General features: G+C 40.8%; 1 protein-coding gene across 5 annotated transcripts in view; it reads right to left on the minus strand.

Annotated features, from left to right (window-relative positions):
* Nucleotides 1-23255, minus strand: part of MSRA (methionine sulfoxide reductase A) — a 264531-nt gene that overhangs the window by 154524 nt on the left and 86752 nt on the right. For all 5 annotated transcript variants that reach the window (XM_042883492.1, XM_042883497.1, XM_042883494.1 and 2 more), the window contains exon 2: nucleotides 16786-16854. In XM_042883492.1, coding sequence (XP_042739426.1) covers nucleotides 16786-16854 — 69 coding nt within the window. The remainder of the gene's footprint in view (nucleotides 1-16785; nucleotides 16855-23255) is intronic.

Raw genomic sequence — 23255 nt, forward strand, 5'->3', positions numbered from 1 at the left:
ACAGTGTGGGAATGTGCCATAGGAGGAAGCCTGGCAGCAGCCATTTGGATCTGGGGAACCATACTTCCTCTCTCCTCTAGAAAGCAAATACTTCAATACTAATTCTCATGCATTTAGCTCCTTTCATCAAACGACATCAAAGCATTTTGCACACAATAATTAAGCCTCGCATGAACCATAATTTATGAATTATTACTTCAAGTACTCTCCAACTGAGGTATGAGGGGTCCCAAAGCAAAGCAAAGGATCCCTTTTGGAAAAATACCAAAGGATCCCAACTAACAGGTCTTTGTTTCAAATAATTCTTTTTCATGTTATGACTGCTGGTTGATAGAAACACTACTTGATAAACTGATGTTTTTTCTACCTTTTTCTTGTCTTATTTCTGTTGATTTATATTCCTCTGTAAAGCTTGTTTTAGATAAAATATAGCAACTTTCACCTAATCCGTCGTTCAGTGGTAGAATATACCCGAAACATAACAGCATGGGAAATAAGACAAAATGAGGAGCTGCCTCCAAAAGTACAGAAAATGTGTCTGAGCATTATGATAGCTTTAACAAGTTGAGCCAAGTGGTGATCTTGGTATTTGTTAGGCTGTGGCTGCCAAGATGAGGCATGGGGCAAAAGAATGGGGGCATGGGGGTTGGACTCGATCTCTGGAGGTTCCTTCCAACCCCTACAATTCTGTGATTCTGAATAATAATTTTATAATAGAAGATTCATCAAAAAAAGCAGTTCAGTGTCTCACTCCTGAAGTGAGACTCATTCCATCACGTGAAAAGCTATCTTGTTCTTTGATTTTCATTCATGAAATAGAACTATTTCTGTTCTCTTGGCGTTGCAATGGACATTGATTCCATTCTATTTAGATGTGCAGATCTGGCAGAAATGGGATGAGAAGGAAGTTGTATGAATGCAAGCTCAAGTTCAGACCATAACAGACCTTCTCTCCAAGGCTCATTTCTACCATTCGTGTCATTGCTGCTTTCAACACCACAAATGCAGAACAAGCCAGCAACCTGTCCAAAAGCTTTCTGACAGAGCCATTCCATAAACACGAAGGAGCACTGTCACAAACTGTAGAGTTCAGGCCTCTGGAAACTAAACCAGTAAATACGTGTTTCTTTAATGCTCTTTAATGGGGATTTGGGAATACAACTGAGTGAAGGCTCATGGATGAGAACAACTGGGCATCACTTTCACTCAAACTGAATCACATATAAAGCAATATTGCACAAAAATGTGTAAGATCTGCAGAAAAGACGTGCTATTCATAGAGTAACAGCAGGCAGTCCTAAATGCAAAGTATCTAAATTAGCACTGCAATTCTTCCAGATCTAATTGATTAAAGGGAAGTCTTAAAGGGAAGTATTGTAGGGACCCAATGTTTCTTGGTCACAAAGGCGATATTTGAAGTGTCCAAGAACAGAAATAAATTTGTGATAGGTAAAAAAATAACAGGGTTTATGGCCAAAAGTCTGACTGCATTGACTATTTACTCTTCTAAATATCACTGACAAAATAAATCAGTCTCAATACAAGCACATTAATACGAGCATCTAGCATTAAATGTGCAGGTTGGTGGCACTGCCTGTGGCAGGGGGTTGGAGATTCATGATACATGAGGTTCCTTCCAACCCAAGCCATTCAGTGGTTCTGTGAAGTGTGATGTATATGCATCATAAGCCATTTGCACACCTCTGATGTTCCCAAAAATGGAACAAAATCTTCATCTGAATTAACAGAAAAGAATATCCAAGGATAGAGTTAATAAGTGATGCCAGCTTGTGCACAGATGAATTCACTCTAACTACTTTTCTGTCTACTTTGAAGGAGGGAGTAGTTTATTAATATATTACCTTTCAAAAGTCTGTTAGGGACTAAAGGAACCCCAGGCACAATAATATGTGAAAGAGATTGAGGTAGAGCTACATGGTCCTATCATCAACCTGATTATTTGCTTCACTGCCAAGCATCACATCTTTAGTTCAGCCACTGATTTGAGGCTTTCAAATCATTTTGTGATCTTCCTTTGCTCTATGCATTCCAGCACTTCGCACTGGAGATTCATTTTAGATCATCCTCGGTCATTTGACACACTTTAGCGCTCTGCTACTCAAGTAGAACTCAATGTACACATAAAATAAGAGATGTCATCAGGGCTGTGTAATCCATTTGATTCTCTTGAAACTGTATCTTTCATATAAACTCATCTCTGCAATAATAGAGAAGTCTTAGCCTTGTCTTGTGAAAATCTCTGTAATCTCTCAGCAACCTTAGGGAGTTTGAAATACACAGAGGCAAAACAAAATATATTCTGCTATAATAAAAGCAAAGCACAACAAACATCTTGTTACGGGCTAAATAAGAATCACTTTCAGAGCTATAATGCAGAAAATAATAACTTGTTTACAAAGTCTGTTCACTGCAAGGAATAGAAATCTTGATGTTTCTTTCCCTCTTTGATAACTATTGCTAAGTTAAATTAACTGCCACAGACACATTCAAAAAAAGCCATGTCATATTACTTATTTTATCTATATCCCTAGACTTTAAATAACAACAGAAAGCTGTAGGCACCCTGACAATTATTTAAACTTACAATCTATAATTGCTCAGGAGTAAAAAATAATTACATCCAAATAACAAGGCAGTTCAACAAACAGCCCTTTATTCCTCCTTTCTCCAACTCCATAGAAACATACCCTTAACCCTTTTCCAATAGAAGCCCAAACTAATAAATGTCTTCTGAGTGTACCTCAAAGATCATCAGAATTAATCTATTTTGAACCACGGCTGTTCTTAATGGTAATACAGAATTTCCAGGAGTTATTTTCTCATCCCTTAGAGGCCACTAAAATTTTGGTACGTTCTCACTTGCAAAAGAGAATACTTCTTTCCTGTACCTTCCACAAAAGACAATTACTCAAAAAAATACCAGAGAAGATTGTTATAGCAAAACTAATTTATATCCAGAGGAACAGACAGAGGCCAAATAGATACGTGGTTAATCATTTATCATTTATGCACTACTTGACATGCACTCATTGCCAAAAAACAAATGACCTATAATGGTCCCTTCCAAATCAAACCATTCCATGATACACTATTTGTTAAGGAGGCACCATGATAGCTGCCAGCAGCCAACCAAGGTGGAGGTATCCATCTTTATCATGAAGCACGACATGGCTATTTTAGAGCAACTCTATGACTAAGTGAAGACAGGTTTACTTCTGTGTGCAGTAGAATTTTGCTATTTTTTCTTCACAGGTTTCAAATCAAGTATTTAAAATAAAAGCCAGTTTGCAATGAAATGTGCAACACCTATGACTTAAGTGGTACACGATGGACAAGCCTGAGATGCAGCAGCAGTGAAGCAGAATGAGCTCATACAAATCAGAGATCTCTGCACAAACTCATGCTCGATAACTGCAGCTACCCAGCCAGGCTTGGATAACTTGGTACCACAGCATAGGCACAGATAACATCAGGGTCCATGCCAAGCCAGACATGCATCCAGAAGGAGCTGCTGCCTATTTCACAGCACCCTTTGTGCAATCAGTCATTTTGCCTCCTCTGGGGAAAACCAGGAAAAACTGTATTCTCTGGCTTTTTCTTGTTTCTCTTGGTATACAACTTCAGAGTACTGAGGTTGTGAGGTTACTAGAATGAATCTCATTTAAGAAAACTTCAAAATATTACTAGCAGAAAAGAACCATGTGCATCCATTTATTCTCATCACAAATATTTCTCAACAGGGAGCTAATGACAGCTGTGGACTGCATCTGCATGGTTTTCAACACTGTTTTCAACGACGATTCCTGTACTTTCCAAACAGCAAACAGGTTCTCACTATGAGACTCCTTACAGACTTAATTAATTAATAATGGAAAGACAGGTGATGTGATATGATAGGTAATGTTGCACACATGTGATGTACGTGACCTGTGGCACGCAGTGCATGATATACCAGGGATACATCTCACCCCAGTCTCCAGCAGTGGACAACTGCAGGAACTCAGGGAGGATAAGGAAAGGATGGATACACTCAATAGTCTCCACTACCAGCACTGCTGTCCTGGTTTTTGACATTTGCAGGATTCCCTGTGCTTCCTGTGGTCCCAATGCCTCTCATTGGATTTATCTTCCAGCTATTTCTCCTGTGTTCACTTCAACGTGAGAAACCTTTTATATACAGAAAATCCTTTGGCACAGAGATTCACTCTTCTATCTTATTCCATCTTCTCTGATTCATTTCAAAGCTGTTTCTACATCCATCTTTAACAGCCCCTGCTTCTTATAAGGGAAGATGTTCTGCAAAATCAACTCTCTTTTACATTCCCCATAATTACAATCATTTTGCAGGTCTCCCTCACACGCCACATCTATCTTTTCTTGACACAGAACAGTCCTAGTGTACCCAACTGGTTCCTTGTATGCTCCTGACTTTCAACCACTCTTTTTTTTTTCTGTTTCATTCTCTTTTCCTCTTTCATTTTCCAATATGCATTGACAAGGAAAAGAATTACATACATACTAAGCATCAGCATTATCATCCTCCATGAAGTGGCATACACGGAGGGAATCTGGGGACAAAAACCATCAGTGGATGGAGTCCCCAGCATCAGTCCCAGACTCGCAGCAGGCTGCAGCCGGAGAGAATACAACCGGTTGAGATCTGACAGACTCTCCTAGTTTCAGATCTCACTTCTGGAAGCTTCGGCACACGCTCCAAAACATTTTGGATCCATACCATCAGTACCATGAATTAGAGGAAAATTATTTGTACACAATCAATAAGTCTGTTGAAGCAACTGTACTGCCCAAGGCTACAAATATCTTTGCTTTCCTCTCGGGTTTGGTCTACAAGCATTGTAAAACATAAATAACCATAGCCTGTAACAAACAACTGGAGGGGACTGAGATGAGTTTTTAAATGAGGCAACTGTCAATATTTAAACTCAAGATTAAAGAATTATCCTATAAAGACGTCTTACAAAAATATAAATTTTGGTCCTGTCGCATGCACAGAGGGATTGGTGACCTTTTCACAAGTCTATAAGTGAAAATTAAAAAAAGGATGTAGAAGACATTAGCCAGGACAAGGAAACTGATAGGAAAAGTTTCCAGCTCTATGCAGTTTCATTTATGTGAAAAGGTTCTGTTCTTCACAGATGCCAGATTCCCATTCTACAGACAGCTCCAGCTGGATATGTCTAAAGCTCAGAGATGGAAAACATAGTGAGAACCCTTGTTCTAGAACCACACAAAACACATTTCACCTGTGACACGAAGGCACAACTTGGGTTATGTCTGTGTGTGCTCATTTTTCAATTTGGGAGCTTGTTTCAAACCTCAGGACAGGAGCGTGGTGCTTCTTTAGTGTAATATCAAAGGGCATTATGTGCATAGGAGCACATAAGGACAATTGATGGCACAAGATCTGGTAAGACAGCACTAGGGGGGCAGTACAGAGTAGAGGAAACAAAACTTCATTCTGCTTCTCAGGGTGATGTGTGATACTCAGGGTGACCTATTCCAAGAAGCACGTGTATCTAGTGGCAAGCTACAAAGAGGAAAAGGATCTGGCGGTGTTTGTCAACAGCTGGCTGAACATGAGCCAACAGTTTGCCCCTGGTGGCCATATCCACAAGAAGGTCAATGGCCTCCTGGCTTGTATCAGAAATAGTGCAGCCACAGGAGGCAATTATCCCCCCGTACTCAGCACTGGTGATGCCGCACCTCAAGTACTGTGTTCAGGTTTGGGCTCCTCACTGCAACAAAGACAGTGAGGCACTGGAACACATCCAGAGAAGGGCAGTTAAAGTGTGAGTGGTCTGGAGCACAAGTATTATGGAGGGTGGCTGAAGGAACTGGGATGGGTCAGCCTGGAGCAGAGGAGCACAGGCGTGACCTCATCACTCCTTACAATGCCCTGAAATGAGGTTGTGGTGAGGTGGGAATCAGCCTCTGCTCCCAGTAACGTAACAAGAGGTGGCGGCCTCAAGTTGCACCAGCGCAGGTTCAGGTTGGATATTAGGAAATATTTCTTCTCATGAAGAGCAGTGCTGCAGTGGCACAGCTGCCCAGGGAGGTGATGGGGTCACTGTCCCTGGAGGGGTTCCAGAACCGTGGGGATGTGGCACTGAGCGATGTGGGCAGTGGGCATGGGTTGGGGTTGGAGCTAAGGATCTTAGAGGTGTTTTCTAACCTTAATGGCTGTATGATTCTAAGAGAGCCTGGGGACAAAGCAGTACACATAAGAGAAGGACCAGATGTGAATTTCTGCAGTGGACTACAAATAACTGCTACTTTCCATGGCCAAACAGCAACTACACAATGATTTGATGAGGGATCGTGCTAGCTACTAAAAACCAAGTCCTTCTACATCTAATATATGCCCTAATCTTTACCATAGTAGCACACTCATTATCACAGAATCACAGAATCACAGAATCACAGAATGGTTGGGTTGGAAGGGACCTCCAAACCCCCTGCCACACGCAGGGCCACCAACCTCCCCATTTCATAGCAGCCCAGGCTGCCCAGGGCCCCATCCAACCTGGCCTTGAACACCTCCAGGGATGGACGGGGCATCCACAGCCTCTCTGGGCAGCTGTTCCACCACCTCACCACTCTCATAGCAAAGAATTTCACCTTGACATCAACATAAATCTTCCCTCCTTCAACTTAAAGCAATTGAAATTCTCCTTTTCTGTCACAGAGGATTCTGAGTACAGCCATTCTAACGCTTAAAATCCTAAACATGTCCTCTCTTGGCTTATCAGATGCATTTCACTGAATTGCACTGAGTGACTCCTACCCTGCTGTGCAGATGGACTGTATGTAGGTACTGTCAAGAGCTTGTCTGGAGCCTTGGGTCACACCAAAACAAAAATAAGACACCAGAGATGGTGTCAATAGCATGGGAGAGAGAAAGGTTGCTTCACATCCTAGAAAAACGAGTCAATAAGAGCTGCATGACCGTTAGCCTCAGTCAACAACAAGGCTCCATGTTATACCTTTGGGTACATGGAAAGACACCTTGCCCCTTTCTGCAACTCTGCATCTTTAGACAGTGTACCTAATTACAAATCCATTTCAACATTTCACTCGAGTTACATCCTTTTGACTTGAATGCGTGACTGCTTCTACATAATTCATAATGTGATTCTCAATAATTTTCAGTCAAGGTTCAAGCAGAAATGTGTCACACTAGGATTATATTATTTATAAGCACAGTGTTGGATTTAAGCCAATGACACACCAATAAATTTTATCTCAAAGCCTGACATATTGCATGCTGTTTTTCCTGGCTCACAAACAAATAACTACGGCTGTTTCAAAATTACTTACAGTTCAACTCAAATCAGATTTTTTTTGTGATTAGTGGATCTTATCTTATTTGAGAAACTGCTCGTATTAATTCTTTCTTTTTAGATGTTTGTGTGTTTTGGAGAGGGGTTGTTTTCATACTTTGTTTTGTGGTTGTTTTATTTTTTTTATGGCATGTATCCTGCACAGAGAGCAAAGCCAGTTGGTATTCCAATAGGAAAATACGAAACGAGACTCTGTTTGACCCTTTAAGCAGTGGATTTTTCTCTTCTGAAGACAGCAGACTTTTGCATGTTGTCCAGAATAATCAGGCAGCCAGTACTAGCCAGCACAGTCTGTCACTGAAAGTAATCTTAGTAATGTGGTCATTATCCTAAATACAGTGGTAAATTCATATCTAAAGGAGGGCTATAAGGAAGAAGGGAACCCTCTTTAGCAGGCTTTGTTGGGAAAGGACAAGGGGGAATGGCTTCAAGCTCAAAGAGAAGAGATTTAGATTTGCTATAAGGGCTGTGAGGCACTGGCACAGGTTGCACAGAGTGGTGGTGGTGGTGCCCCATCCCTGCAGACAGCCAAGGTCAGGCTGGATGGGCTCTGAGCACTGATGGAGCTGTGGGTGTCCCTGCTCAGTGCAGGGAGTGGGACCAGATGACCTATAACGGTCCCTTCCAACTCAAACCATTCTATGGTTCTATGATAATGTGGCAGACAAATACCGAGATAAGGGACTCGGGGGGAAATGCTCAAGAAGCAATTCTTCTCTGCTAACATCCAAAACTGTAAATAAAAGCTACTGTGCTTAAGTATGCAGACTTAAACTGCATTTCGGTCCGTGCAAATAGCTGTTCTCATATTAGCAAAGGGGTCCCCAAGCCCCCTGTTATGGTCAGTAGGAAACAAAAGGAACACAAAAATGAAGGCAACTGGTGGCCACCTGAGATGCCTTATGAAGAGGTTCTTTACAAGAGTAGTGTAAGAACAGCACTTGCAAAACAGGTTGGCCCGTGTCCTTGGAAGCTGGAGATCCAGAAAGTATTTAAAATATATATATAAATATATGTAAAGTGTCACTGTAAACCAACATGTGCAACAGTTTCTGCCTTGCAGATGAGCTTTCCAAGGGCTGTAACAGAAGATCAGGCAACTATCCCACCTATAGACACTGCTATCTTACATTTACATACAGGCATATTTATCTGCTATAGAATCCCTAAGCTTAAGTATCTAATATCATTTTGGACATCCCTGATATCCATTGGATGTTATGGGAAATTTCTCCTCACAAAGAGCAGTGCTGCAGTGGCACAGCTGCCCAGGGACGTGGTGGGGTCACCATCTCTGGAGGGGTTCCAGAACCGTGGGGATGTGGCACTGAGGGACACAGTGGGCATGGTGGGGTGGGCTGGGGTTGGACTTGAGGATCTTAGTGCTCTTCTTCAACCTTCATGGTTCTCTGATTCTATGATAATTCCTTCTATCTGGCTTTCAGCTACTAGCTCAGAAGAGCACGGATCTCCTGAGACTTGTCGCGACGCCCCGTGGACTTCTCAAATGCCCTAAAACACTTCACGTGGCATAAAATATCTGCAACACGTTTATGGAAATGAATGAACTCTCCCTGGTCGAAGCTAGACAGCTTTTGATAGAATACAAAGGTTGATTCATTCCTTCCTAAGGCAGGAACTGTTGTGTTCTGACCTCCAAATGCATCTTCTCTGACCAGGGAGGAATTCTTGAAGACAACTTTGGATTAGAAAGTTTATTGAGATTAATTCCAGGCTGATGACCTGTAAAGATTCCAGTTGATTCCCCTGAGCTTCGGAGTGTTTCTAAGCAAGAATTTCAAAAAGCATGTGAAGGTTTTTCTATCTCAGATTTTAAGCAAGATATTTTTTTTAGATCACCAATAACCTGATTATGGTTTCATAAAGGGAAAAAAGCTCCTAAAAGTCAGAAAAATGACACTAGATTTTCCCATGCCAAGTAACCCTATACGTAATGCTTTCCTTCTGTCTTTCTTTCTTTCATACAGAACCCTAATTGCCCTGTCTCATTATCCCCAGTTCTGAAACTGTCGGTCTGTGACGTACTGCTAGGAGGATAAATCCACTACGATCGGTAAGTTGAGCTGAAAATACTTAGTGAATGGCAGAGGATGTCTACAATTATCAAAACAACACAGCGTTATACCTCCAAAAACCTCCTCAGATGTTTTTTTTTTCTCTGCTGTTGTAACTACAGACAATTAGCATCACATTTTTCATGGCTGAATAGAGCGAAACATTGTGATTCTGTACGTTTCATGTCACGTCACTATGCTCTATGCTTTATGAACAGGAATCTAAGGGTAAATTTGTATTGTAAATGTGTGTGTGTGTGTATCCCAGCACATACACACACACACGCACACATATATCTCCCACAAAGCAGCATAAATCTGATGAGGGCAGCCTCTAGTCATTAACAGGATAATTTACTTCTATTTCAAACTTAAACCAACTCAGAATGATGCCAAGCATATGTTCATCCTAGTCACTGATATATCCCTATTTATCATAGGCAAGTAATTACCTCTCTGCAATGCTTTTACATAGCTCAAGTAATCTAGGTGCTCTGTGCTGGCTTTTTGCAGGGAAAATAAAACAGGCATTAGAGTCAATCCCTGCCACTGGAGATCACTGAGCCCTATCTCTGAAATCATGTAAACTAAAAAACTTTCTCACTAAGCGAGAAAGTCCCCAAAAAACATAATTAAATGGCTGTTCTAAGGTGAATAATATGGACTGGAAAGCTGTGAGCTGATTTACTTTTAAGAGCCTCTGGATCTGCACTAATGTGCAGTACATACTCTAAGTGGAAATCCACACAAAGCTAAATTCTTCATTACCCCAAGAAAGCTAAATTAACATAAACAAGTCCCTGATGGAGAAGGACAGATATTGTGTTTGAAGGCCACATTACTTTTGTTTTCAGTAGCAAAGAGACGTGGATCCTTTGAAATACAAGAATGTTAAGAAGGGCTGTGCTGATCAAGGACAGCTTTCACTTTGCATTAGGCATACTTTATTGTTCTTTATTAGTGCTTATATATGTCTGGCAATGTCCTTGGCAAAGACCAAGCAGACTTGTACTATTTTATATCTGTCCGAGTCTGTCTCACATAGTGCTCTGCACTCGTGATGCACAATGCTATCAAATCAGATCACCAGCATTTAATGCATAACGTAAACGATGTACCATAGCACAACTGAAATTAAATAATATTTTTTTTAATTTTCAAAGGGCCTTGGAATGATCCTCATTTATGTGTTCATCACTATAGGTCTACCTGGTTAGAGTTCCAGGCTGGATGTGGCTCTGGGCAGCCTGGGCTGCTGGTTGGCGACCCTGCATATAGCAGGGGGTTGGAACTGGATGAGCACTGTGGTCTTTCTCAACCCAGGCCATTCTATGATTCTATGATCTAAATAAAGAATGCAATTGCTTCCTGCTGACCCAACTCCTGAAGGTCTGACCAGCAAACAGAGCGCTGACCTTTTGGCAAGGCTATGAGCAGGATGTTTAAGCACTATTGGAAACAAGCATGAGCCCAGACCAGATGATGGAGGCAGGGAAGTGGGCTGTGCTTCAATTCTCTGGAAGAGGCACTAAAAAGAGGCTGTAAGTCAGTATATGGAAGATAAAACAATAGGAAAATGGGAAATAGTGATATATTTCTTTAATACCCATACTGTGAAGAACTGTACAAGTCCTGCCACTTAGTACACTTCCTTCACTTTTCCAAGATGCTGAAAGAGAATTAGCATGAGAAACATGAATCCTACTGGAAGATGTTCCCTCTGGCTCTCAGTTCTTCCACAACCTGATCCCAGTAACATCTGCTAATACTGCTGTACATGTTTCTCCTACAATTTGGGTCACAGCACACACACCTGTTTCCACATCATGAAGTCTTATATTCTCTTCAGACAGAGATGTAATATCTTCTGACGTGTAGCATGGTTTAAAGTTTTCTTTTTTTTTCCTTTTCTGAGCAACAGAGAAAATCTGTTTGATCTTTTCTAGCTACCTAAAACAAAGGTATTTCTCTGGGGGTCCAAACTTTTTCCTCTGATTTTCTTTTTCTGGTGAAAAGAACAGAGCTCATTATAAAACCAGAGTAATTCAAAACTGAGTCAGAGTAAAGGACTTCTTAACACACTTTCTCATCTTAGAGACCTCCAGTGGGGGCTTCAAGTACTAGGAAAGGAAACTTGCACACAGTCATCGTGGATAAACACATCTTAAATACACCATGCCAATTCCCATTGATCAACTGCTGTATGTTGTTATATTTACCTGCTGGTAATCATCTCATTGGAAAGATGTGTTTCACAATCACCTTTTAAAACAGAACACAAAAAAAAATATTCCCTAATTGGCCAAGATTTCCCAAATGTCCATCAGATTAGAGAGTATGAAAACTTGACCATAGTCTATTATTTCAGCTGGGGTCACAAAGCCTAGTATAGAATCACAGGATCACTATGGTAGGAGAACACCTCTATTCATCCAGTCCAATCCCAACCCATCCTTACCATGCCCACTGACCATGTCTCTCAGTGCTGCAAAGTAAAAAGGTTGGTGCACGTTAATATGGCATTGAAAAGTTAATCACAGGTTTTAACCAGTTCCCTTAAGTGTGAAGACTCAATACATTGGGAATTTTACTCAGATCCTTCAGCAACGTTGCAACTATGGGACCATGTAATGACTTACACCAGAGAATTCTCTGCAATGGTTGCCAAACACATCTTCAGGATTTCAATTAGAAGTCCTGTGACTTTCAGCTGAAAGGAGTAGCCAAAACATTCTGTGCCGCCAGAGGAGGGGAAATGCTTCAATGCATCCAGTTGGAAATGATTTTCCTTTAGTTGAAAAGTCGCCCTGATGAAGCCTTCATTAGGAAGGGCTGAAGCAGCCAGGAGCAGGTCCTGCTCAAGGAGCTCAGCATGAGCATGTGGGGGCTGGACAATGCCACGCTCAGAGGCTGTGTATGAAGGCTGAGAAACTGGATGGTAAATTGCAGAACCTTGGTGTAATCCCCTTTTTGCTTTTTAATAACCTTTGGAAGCAGTGGGAATTGTGGCAATGCAGAGGGTACGTCTGAATCTCAACAGGACATAAAAACTGAGGCAAAATATCACACTAATATGGCTACACAGAATTACTGGAACATGCTGCTGTCTATTAAGTGCAGAGCAGAAGGTGAACAAGCTTGGATGTGTCTGCCAATTCAGAAATGCCTGTAATTAGATCTTATCAGTTACTTAACATCCTACTTCTGTCTATATTTTGTTTACATTAAGAAACCAATTACCTCATTACTAGCCAGTACATGTCAAGCAAATACAACATAATATGGTCCTGTATTTAAAAAGTGTAATAACTACAAATAACTACAATTAATTCTTGCCAGGTTTCAGAAAAGGTAAATAAGAGTCTTTCTATGACACACAACATTTCAGTGAAACAAGTTATCATATGAAGCATTAATATTCAGAAGCTCTGACCAGAAGTGTTTCTGAGCATAATGCAGCAATGCATTTAAATGTGAGTTTAAAACATACAAAGAATTTCAATGGCACTGATGGAACTATCCATTTATTGAAAGCATATGCTCTGCAGCTTCTATCCAAAACTCCATCCCAGACCTTAGATTAGTCCTTTTCCACATGTTATCAAGCCCCTAATATATGCTTATTTTCTCTTTTCATTTGTTTTCTGGTCAAAAACAGTCACTAAGGGTAAAAAATAATTAAACTGGAAATACCTATGGCCATTAAAATTACACTACAGGAAAAACTTCCAGAACTTTTTTATTGCATCTCTTCCATTTTAGCACAATACAACCCAAACAGCCAATACTCAGCACTGCATCTGCTTCAGCAGCTGAAGGTTTGAATACAATCCCCTCTTCACTTTAAGGGACAAAGTGATTTTGATACAGAATTCTGCAGTGTTTCCAGTGAGACCTTGTGCAACGTCTGCATACCTCCTGTGCTCTTAGTGCTTCATTACTGGCTGGAAACTGGATTAAGAGGTCACTGGATGGTTAGCCTTCAAACGTTTCCATTAAAGGCTCACCCTCACCCTTGAAATCTACCATTTCATCCTTGTTTCTACCGTTGTAGAACCATTGTAGAAACAAGGACACGTTTCTTTATTCTAACCAACAATAAATGTGTCCTAGGCAGCTGAGTGATGGCAAACAACCTGAGAAGCTCAAGATCATTTAAATAGTCTGCTGAAATCTGTGAGGTGCTGTTATAAAAGGGAAAGCAGTGGGAACAACAGGCTACTTACATTCACCCTTGATCAAAACATGAAGTTGTATCACAAAAAAAGTAGCACAGCATTAGTAGGAGCATCTCTAAGGAGCTTTTGCAGAAGATGGAGCTATGGAAAGCAATATGACTGCATTTTACTAGCAGGCAAAAAGATTAGCATGTACAACACAGTACTGCATTTTACATTTAATTTTTACTGATGAATCTGCATGAATCTGGTGAATCTGGTGAATTACCACCAGTATTGGTAATATTCACTGCAAGTAGTGAGGTTAACCATAGGTTATTTACCAGGCTGCCCAGAGAGGCTGTGGATGCCCCATCCATCCCTGGAGGTGTTCAAGGCCAGGTTGGATGGGGCCATGGGCAGCCTGGGCTGCTATGAAATGTGGAGGTTGGTGGCCCTGCATGTGGCAGGGGGGGGTTGGAGCTTCACAATTCTTCAGGTCCCTTCCAAACCAAGACGTTTTATGATTCTATGATTCTTTCCTAGGTATTTTTAAAGAAAAGGGATCATTCCCAGTGACAACTGCTTGAGTCTTGTCCCTGTGCAACCACAATTAAAGGATTAAAGAATGTTTCTGCAGAAGAGATTGCAGAGGCACTCTCTTGCTAAGGTGGAGTCAGAACCACTACTCCTAAAAATATTATATCTGTATTATATCTGTATTTTCCCCCAGCCTACAGAGTCCTAAAATACAAAGAACTTGCTGTTAAGAGGAACACACACGGATAGGATTAACAACAATCTCAGGACAAGATTTACTTACACAATATTTTTCTTTGAGCATTTCCTTTCATTCCCATTCACATGGGGACAGAAAACACAGTCCCTTTGGAGGCAGCAAAAATGAATTGCAGCATCCTTTTTCTATACCACTTATCAGAACGTGACGCCAATGCCAACAAATGACAACAATTATCATCAGAGTCATGTTTGTATACCGTTATATTTCAGGTCTAATAGTAAACCTAAGAACACGTAGGTTTTCCATTTATTCACAGCACAGATGGCAGCAGCATGAGTTTTCACCACCTATCCCAGCATTTGCAATCACACGTTTGTGGAAAATCTAGAGCAATTTAAAAATGATGGAAGCTATCAAGCTTGATAGCAGTAATGAAGGCTCCTTCAAGAAGGATTAAAATTAGGATACTTAATAAGATTTGGAGCTTTGCCAAGGAAATTCCATAGGTAGAATACTACTTCCTATGAAACGCTGCAAATGATGTACAGTCATACAGACAATAACAGCACTCATGCCCACACCCCCATCAACACTGAAAAACTGATCTAAGCATCAAAAAGAAAGTAAAGGAAGAGCTTTATAATGTAACTACTGACGACTACGTCAATATCAGATCGTACCAGAACTCTCTGACTCCACCTTTGTAGGAGTATCTCTACATCTATCTTAACCTTAGAACTCAAAACATAACAGAAAAGCATTTTCTACTAGTTCCAAACAATCTCCCATTCCACCACTCCAAGAATGTTTAGATGCCCCCCAAGTCCCCATACAAGGGAACACTGGCAGGAAGATGCTACTGAGTCAGAGGAAAACTAAAGAGTACTTGTAGAAGTTGTTATGATAACTGAATGGTGAAACCCACAAACCATTTCTCTTGTCAAACCATGTTACCACAACAACATTAGTATCACAGACAGGTTAACATTTATTATGATATTTTGAAATAATCGAATGAAAACATAATTCCAGGGTGACAAAGTAGTGCCTATGGCTAACTTAGACCTTTGAATACCCACAGGATTGCTAAAAATTTCAAATACAAACATACCTCAGTTGTTTGAAAACAGATTAAGATCATCAATTCATTCCAGATAGACTAATAAATTGTTATTATATAAGAACTGTCGAGCAGGGCTCAAGTTTCTAAATATCCATGCTATGACTTTTCTAAGTTCTTTTTATTTGGTAGTTCATTTCAGTGTTGAAGCTTTTTGCTGCTGTTAATAAATTTTGCCTAATTACTCAACAGAACGTGAAATTCATTTCATTATCTGTCTTGGAATCACTGCACACAGGTGTAAAATTGCCTGCTAATGCATGGTTACATATAGGCTGCATTTTTGTCTTTTTGCTACATCACACTGGACACTTATACAGCACTGCTTCCCTCCTTTCATGGGTACATCCTCCAGTTCTACAAATATCCTCCAGATGTCGTTACACATGTTGTCTGACAATATTTATATGTATTCTATTAGAATGGGCTCAGGTCAAAACCAGTGAGGACTGCTTTATATACCTGACCTGTACTAACTGTAATTCATGGCTCCATCAGGCTGGATGATGTAGGAAGTGTATAAAGGAATATCAAGATTTACTTCAACATCACAGATGGATAAATATTTACTGGAGTGCAATAAATTTCCTAAGGTGACTTTGTACCATCCTGTAGGAGCTAGTAAAGAATTATATCCTTTCTAAACAACCCAATCTTACTGTTCAAAACACATTTAGGAAATTTTTTCATTCTCTGCAGCAGTAACCTTTAAGAATAAATGCCATAGGAATCCACCTTTTTCTTCCCAAGTGAATTCCACAAATTCATTCTTAGAGACTAGGATTAGTACATTCTGACTATTCCCAGATTAAGTTGAAGTCCGTGTCTTGCTTAACAAAAAAACTAGCTCTGTTGTCTCTCAATAGGAAATCTACAGGATGACTCACAAAGTACAAAACAGGTTTGGTTTGGGGTCACACAAATGGAAAAAGATCTGCAAGCACAGTAGATAAAGCTTTCTACCCAACTGAGATCTATGCACAACCAAAGTTCTGGAAAGTCAAAGATCATCTTCAGAGTTTTGTTCAAACTAATGAAAAATCCGACAGGACCTGACTTACATAGAAACCTACTATTTGTGAATTTGTATGAAACAAAACAGGACATTAAATATTCTGCTTGTATAACCCAGCAAAATGCTTCTAGTATGCTCCTTCTGGGGCACGGACATCTCCCAAAACCATCAGTGGCTCGAGCTGATCGTAGTGATAAGAAAATGGCTACGGCAGCCCAGATTCTGAACTTGCCCAAAAATAAGATATTTAACGCAATACATCTGAAAGCTTTAATTCCAAAGCTGATGCCTTACCAAATATAGCCATCTGTGTTCCCTCTGGGAAAGGTTCTACCATTCTGTTTCCATTGACATGATGTTTATCTAGAAGGGAGAAGAAAAAAAAAAGTAAAAATGTAACAGAACATAACACTTTCCATGACAACACAACTGTTTTTACTCAGAGTTCTATTGACACCTGACGTCTGATTTATCAAAGCTCTCCTGCACAACTCTCCAGTAACTGGGACTTTGTAGCCTCTGAGCCTATTTCTCAAAAGCACAGCCCTCTACGGACCCCAGGACATAAAGTGGAGCTGAATTCCAATGTTAAGTCAGCTAAAACCACAGTAACGCATGCATGCAGAGCACCACGCATCAACACTGACTGTTACAGGTATAGCACTGATCAGGCAAGCAGACAAAGCAGGGATAAACTAATTCTCTGTTGCTGCTAGGACATGGTGCTCCTTCACAACAAGTTTTTCAGTGTGATCATGCATGAATCCTAGATGCCTACCTGGAGCTGCAGCGTAACTTACATTGGGGAAGGGCATAAAGCAGAAATACTATACAAATAATGTGCATAAAAGCTAAATAAGGACTGATATTCAGTCTTAAGGAACACAGTGCATGCAGAAAAGTGTATATGGACAGCACCGATGGTGCACACAGGGGAGTTTCTATGCAAGACAATGGTTGAAGCTCGCTTTGCTCCCTTTGAGACAAGATGGCTAAGAACTGCTCTGTTTCCAAACTTCTAAATGAAATATTCCTTACATCCCAACATACTTCTCTTTCACTCGTCTCCTTAGCATAAGGAAAATTCAAGTCCTTGTGATATCATAGGTTTATAATTATTACTCAATCAAGACTGTATGTAGAACCAGGAACAGAGCACTTAAAGCCCCAGTTAAAATACAAAGATCCACACCAAAATATTCTCAGTTTTTTTCACTGCCATTTTCACATTCATTTCCTAATCACACTCTTCTAAGAGTCATTGCCAAGACTGGTGGAAAGGATTAAAATCATCTGAACTGACAATACAGGTTTCTGTCCACAAAACACATTCCAGGGAGAAAGCCAAGAGATTTTCTCAGTATTATATTTCTCCCTTTGGTACAGAATCTGGTGTGGAATAAAACAGGTCAAAAAGAGAGCACAGGACTGCCTTGCAAACTCCCTGAAAGCAATATTTTTGATTAGCAGAGAGGCATAACACAGTTCTAATCCCAGCTGGCATCAAACATTTATCAACAGGCAGTGATGGGGGGAAGCAGGGTTATCTGCAGTTGGTGCAAGAGGTCCCATGAAGACAATTGCTTACATTTAAGGAGATTGAATGCCCTGTGCCACGCAAGTCAAGAGAAGGGCTGAAAGGAAATTGTTAGGAGGCTCCAGAGGGGTAGTAACACGGCCAGTGCAACACGAGGTTTCCACCTTGTTAGCCATAGCTTGCATTACAAACATGATCTATAGCCATCTGAGATGGGCAAACAGTCGGGAAAATTATGAAACATCACGCAAGATCAAATAAACTAACCCTGCCCTGGTCCTGATAGCTGCCTTCATTTAAAGAGTGAATGACATACATGATGTATGATGTAGTTCTCAATTCAAATGGTAAGCTTTCAATATATTAAAATTAGTATTAAACTTTTAGAGGTGAATAGGGCTTGAAAGAAAATGTTTTCAGACTTCTCAAGTCATTCTCCAATGTAGTTTCGAAGATCAGAGCTAGATCAAATAATTAATTTCCTTAACATTTATATTTTATTTTACATTTTTTAGCGTTCCCTGCCCTCTGCCTACGTGCATTAAATAGCAGAAAAATAAACAAAAATAAACAAAATTTACAAGGGTTTCCACAAAGCACAAATTCTACCTTAGGAAGCAACAAAATACATATCGGTATAAAGATTTTCTCAACAAACACACTATTCAAACAATATTGCAGTTTGGATTTTTTACTGTTTAATTCTCCTTTACAAGTTGGATCGAGGTGCCCCAGAAAATCAGCCAAACCTTGGCCCCATGGAATTAGAAAAAAAATCTGACAGGTTTCCCATAATTTGCCAACAGAAACAATATATTGCATTTTCAAGTCATTGTCATCCCAGAGGCGCAGGTTTACAGCATATAAATTAGAAACTACAGAGGCTAGCAGTGAACATACGGCTGGCTATGAAAGTCAACTTCAGCTTCCTACTGGTGAAAAGTTGGTCTTACCTTAATACAGTTGGTATTTTAAGTGGTAATGCCTCAATGGACTACAGAGCCTTCAGGCACTTGGAAAAGATGAGTTGGGAGGACATGGATGGCTTATAACATCATCATGATCCTCTTGACCCTTATGATTTCAACAGAAAGCTGATTGGTAAAGGAAAACTTTTTCTTAGAATTGATATTCAGGCTGATGGCATTTTTGTCTACATAATTTCTCAGTGAAGCAATGTGGAACTTCCCCTCAAAATTGCCAAATGCTGCTCTAGTCTCAACAGCAGGAATTCTCTACCATTTTTCAAACTAAGTCTAAGAGATATCTGCAACATACAGTGCTCCCTGCTGAACAGAAATAGCATGCACTGAAAGCAACACATATCCTGGAGGTCTTGACATTCAACTTTAGCTTCAGGCAAAATCTGCTGTAGAGATACACAGTGCTGGGCCCTTTCTCCTGAGATGCTCTGGACTTGTATGGAAATAATCTTTAGACTCCTTCTTTTCTGTCTGTGAAACAGCATAATATATGGAAAAATAATCAAAAGTAGCTCAGTAGAATAATCAAAAGTTGCTCAGGTCTGCAGTACTTCTTTAGCATCATTCAGTCTTTGAAGTCTAACACTGAACAGTTTCTAACATAGTCCTACAACTGTCCTTTGCTAAAGACTGACTGAACTCAAGTAAAGTTAAATGCATGGATTAGAAAGACAGAATGGCTCAGGTTGGAAGGGACCTCAAGGATCATCAAGTTCTAACCGCCCTGCTGCAAGCAGAACTGCCAATCACTAGATCAAGTACTGGATAAAGCTGCCCAGGGCCCCATCCAACCCTTGGACACCTCCAGGGACGGGGCATCCACAACCTCTTTGGGCAGCCTGTTCCTGCCCCTCATCACTCTTCCAGTGAAAAACTTTCCTAACATCTAACCCAAATCTCCCTTCCTCTAGCTTAAAACCATTCTCCCTTGCCCAATGACTATTTACCCGTGTAAAACATTGACTTTCCTCCTGTTTATAATCTCCATTTAAATATTAGAAGGCCATAATAAAGTCTGTCCACAGTCTTCTCCAGACTGAAGAAGCCCAGTTCTTTCAGCCTGTTTTCATAGGACAGGTGCTCCAGCCCTCTGATTACCTTTGTGGCCCTCCTCTGCACCCTCTCTAAAAGCCCAACACCTTTCCCGTATTGAGGGCCCCAATCTGGGTGCAATACTCCAGATGAGGCCTCACAAGGGCAGAGTACAGAGGGTCAATCACCTCCTCCACCATCACTACTCTGATGCAGCCCAGGATATCGGTGGCCATCTTCAAGGGCACACTGCTGGCTCATGAAAAGTTTTTCACCTACCTGGACTCCTAAGTCTTTCTCAGCAGGGCTACTCCCAGTTCTTCTCCTGCATCTGGGATTAAGTTGACCTAAGTGCAAAACGTTGCACTTCGCTTTGTTGAATCTCATTAGGTTTACAAGTGCCCACCTTCTGAGTTTATCAAGGTCCCTCTGTATGGCATCCCTTCTTTTTGCCATATCAGCTGCACCACTCAACTTGATGTTACCAGCAAAGTTGCTGAGGGTGCATTCAATCCCATCATCTGTGTTAAATAAAGATGTTAAATAAAGATGTTAAAGAGTACCAGTCACAAGACAGAACTTCGGGGGACACCGCTCATCATCAGCCTCCACCTGGACATAGAGTAACTGACCACAAACCTCTGGCTGCAATTTTCCAACCAGTTCCTTATCCACCAAATAGCTCACCCTCCAATTTAGGGGTAAGGATGGGGTGGAGGACCGTGTCAAAGACCTTGCAGAAGTCCAGGTAAATGACATCAGTTGCCTTTCCTTTGTCAACCCATGCTGTCACTCCATTATAGAAGGCCACCAGACTGGCCAGGCACAGTCATCCCTTGGTGCTGTGCTGGCTGCCTCAGATCACCTTCTCATCTCTTACGTGCCTTAACATGTCTTCTAGCAGGATCTATGTCATGATCTTCCCAGGTACGAAGCTGAGGCTCATCAATCTGTAGTTCCCCAGGTCTTTCTTCCTCCCCTTCTAATAAATGAGAGCGACTTTTCCCTTTCTGCAGTCACTGGGAACTCCACCTGAGAGCCACAACTTTTCAAGGGTGGTTCAGCATCCACACCAGCCAGCTCCCTGGGATGCACGCAGTCCAGCCCAATAGATTTCTACAGATTCAGCCTCATGAGGCAGTCTTGGAATTGTTCTGTCCTTACAGTGAGGGGTACTTTGCTCCCCTGGTTCCCACCCCGAGGTTCAGAAGTGTGAGGTTCAGGGACACGAAAAATATGAGAGCCCTGGCAGCCAATGAAGTCTGAAGCAAAGAACTCATCGAGTACCTCAGCCTTATCTGTTGTAGACGGTTCTCCTTTCTCATGTGTCAGGGGAGGTACACTCCCTTTAGCCTGTCTATTCTGACCAATGTACCTATAGAATCTCTTCTTGTTGTTTTTAATATCCCTCCCCAAGTTCAGTTCCATCTGTGACCTGGCTTTCCTAATCCTATCTGCGTATGTCTGGACAGTACCCTGTATTCTTCCTAGGTTGCACGTCCTTGTTTTCATTGCTAGTACTTGCCCTTCTTTTCCTTCAGTTCGACCAGCAGGTACTTGCCAAGCCATGCCAGTTTCCTGCCCCCTCTGCCTGCAACAGGCAATATCTATACTAGTATGCCATTAAAATAAACAAGTGCTATCTAGAAACTATTTGAGAGTGTGTTAATTAGCCTAACCAAAATCACATTATACCCTGTCTTAGCAATCTACCAGTATGGACAACCAAGTTCCTGTGCCTAGACCTGTTCTTGGGAACATTTTCATTTATTAGCATACACTTCAATTATCTTCACAGTTCCATGTACGTCAATGGTATCACACCAGTAATAGAAATTTAACAACAGAAGATGTTCTAATGAGAAATGTATAAAAATACATTTCCTTTCAGATCAGCCTGACTTTGGCTTTAAGCAGATTTACTCTTTTGCTTGTATGTATAAGTCTAGAGGAAAATCAAAGCCCCATTACACAAAGACTTGCTGCTGTTAAGTTAGATTACTAATACACTCATTGCCAAGGCATTTATAGCACGTATCAGGCCTTTAACAGAATACAACTTGCAATTAACAGAGACTTAAGCTTGTCTTCTTGTCTTAAACATACAACATTATTGCACTTGTGTACTATTGAGCAGTCAGATACTCATAGCCAAGTCATCTCTCACAGCAGTACAGACAAAAGTTGCACCAAGAATGAAATTAACAGTGCAGAAAGTCTATACAGGGCATTCTGCATAACTGCAGATACCTGAGAGGAACCCTAGGATAACAGATGTCATTAATGAAGATGAGCTCCCTACTTGTGGACTCAAATGAAGCAACCTTAAAAAGATCGGGCTTTCACAGAATGCTGATCCAGCATTGAGTGAAAATGAGAAATTTTCTGCTCTCAAAATATTCAACCTCAAGCAATCACAGCAGAGATTTTAAAACATTATTTTTTATTCGCCCATAAGAGATTCATTTGTTCTTCATATTTATCTTTTGTTTTTTAAACCATTAGGGAATATTTAGACTGCATATCCAAACTTGCTTTATCAGAGCGGCCAGAAAGTTATTATTTTTAAATGAAAACTGAGATTCTCCCATAATCAAATTAATCTAGGAGTAAGGGTCATATTTACACACAAGGACTGTTAATTTGCCATGGTAAGCGCAGCCAGGAATTGAATTGAAAATAGCTGATTAACCAATTACCACGAGCCTCCTCCTTCCCTAGCAGCTTTGCTGGGCTAGGACTTGGAACACAGCTCTGCCACCCGTTCAGCACAAGCACGATGACTGCACGGAGAGAGGAGGAGGAAAAGGGATAAGCCATGAGGGGGTGAAGGAGGCTGATTTGCTTCCTAAAGCCAATCAGCTGCTTGAACAACCCCTCTTCCCCCATCTGTTTTGTCTCAGACACTTTTCCACCTCCTTCTTTCACAGCAATATTATAGAGGTTTGCTCTCCATTGGTACACCAAACACCCACTTGGCCGTCCGCATGGCAACAAGGTCACTGAGGAGCTGGAAATATCTGATGAATGACTCTGTCATCCTATGACAGGCTAGAAGACATAAGACGTTTGTAAAGCAGTTATGAAAATAGCTAAGTGGCAAGTACTTGCAAAAGTGTCATATAAGTAATGAGATATTGTTGTAAGAGTTGAAAGGTGAGCAGCAAAGAAACAGGTTGGATATTTCAGGTTGAATATTAGGAAAAATTCCT

The sequence above is a fragment of the Lagopus leucura genome, unplaced genomic scaffold, assembly GCF_019238085.1.
Source record: "Lagopus leucura isolate 7727_CA_CO unplaced genomic scaffold, USGS_WTPT01 Super-Scaffold_100038, whole genome shotgun sequence".
Lineage (NCBI taxonomy): Eukaryota > Metazoa > Chordata > Aves > Galliformes > Phasianidae > Lagopus > Lagopus leucura.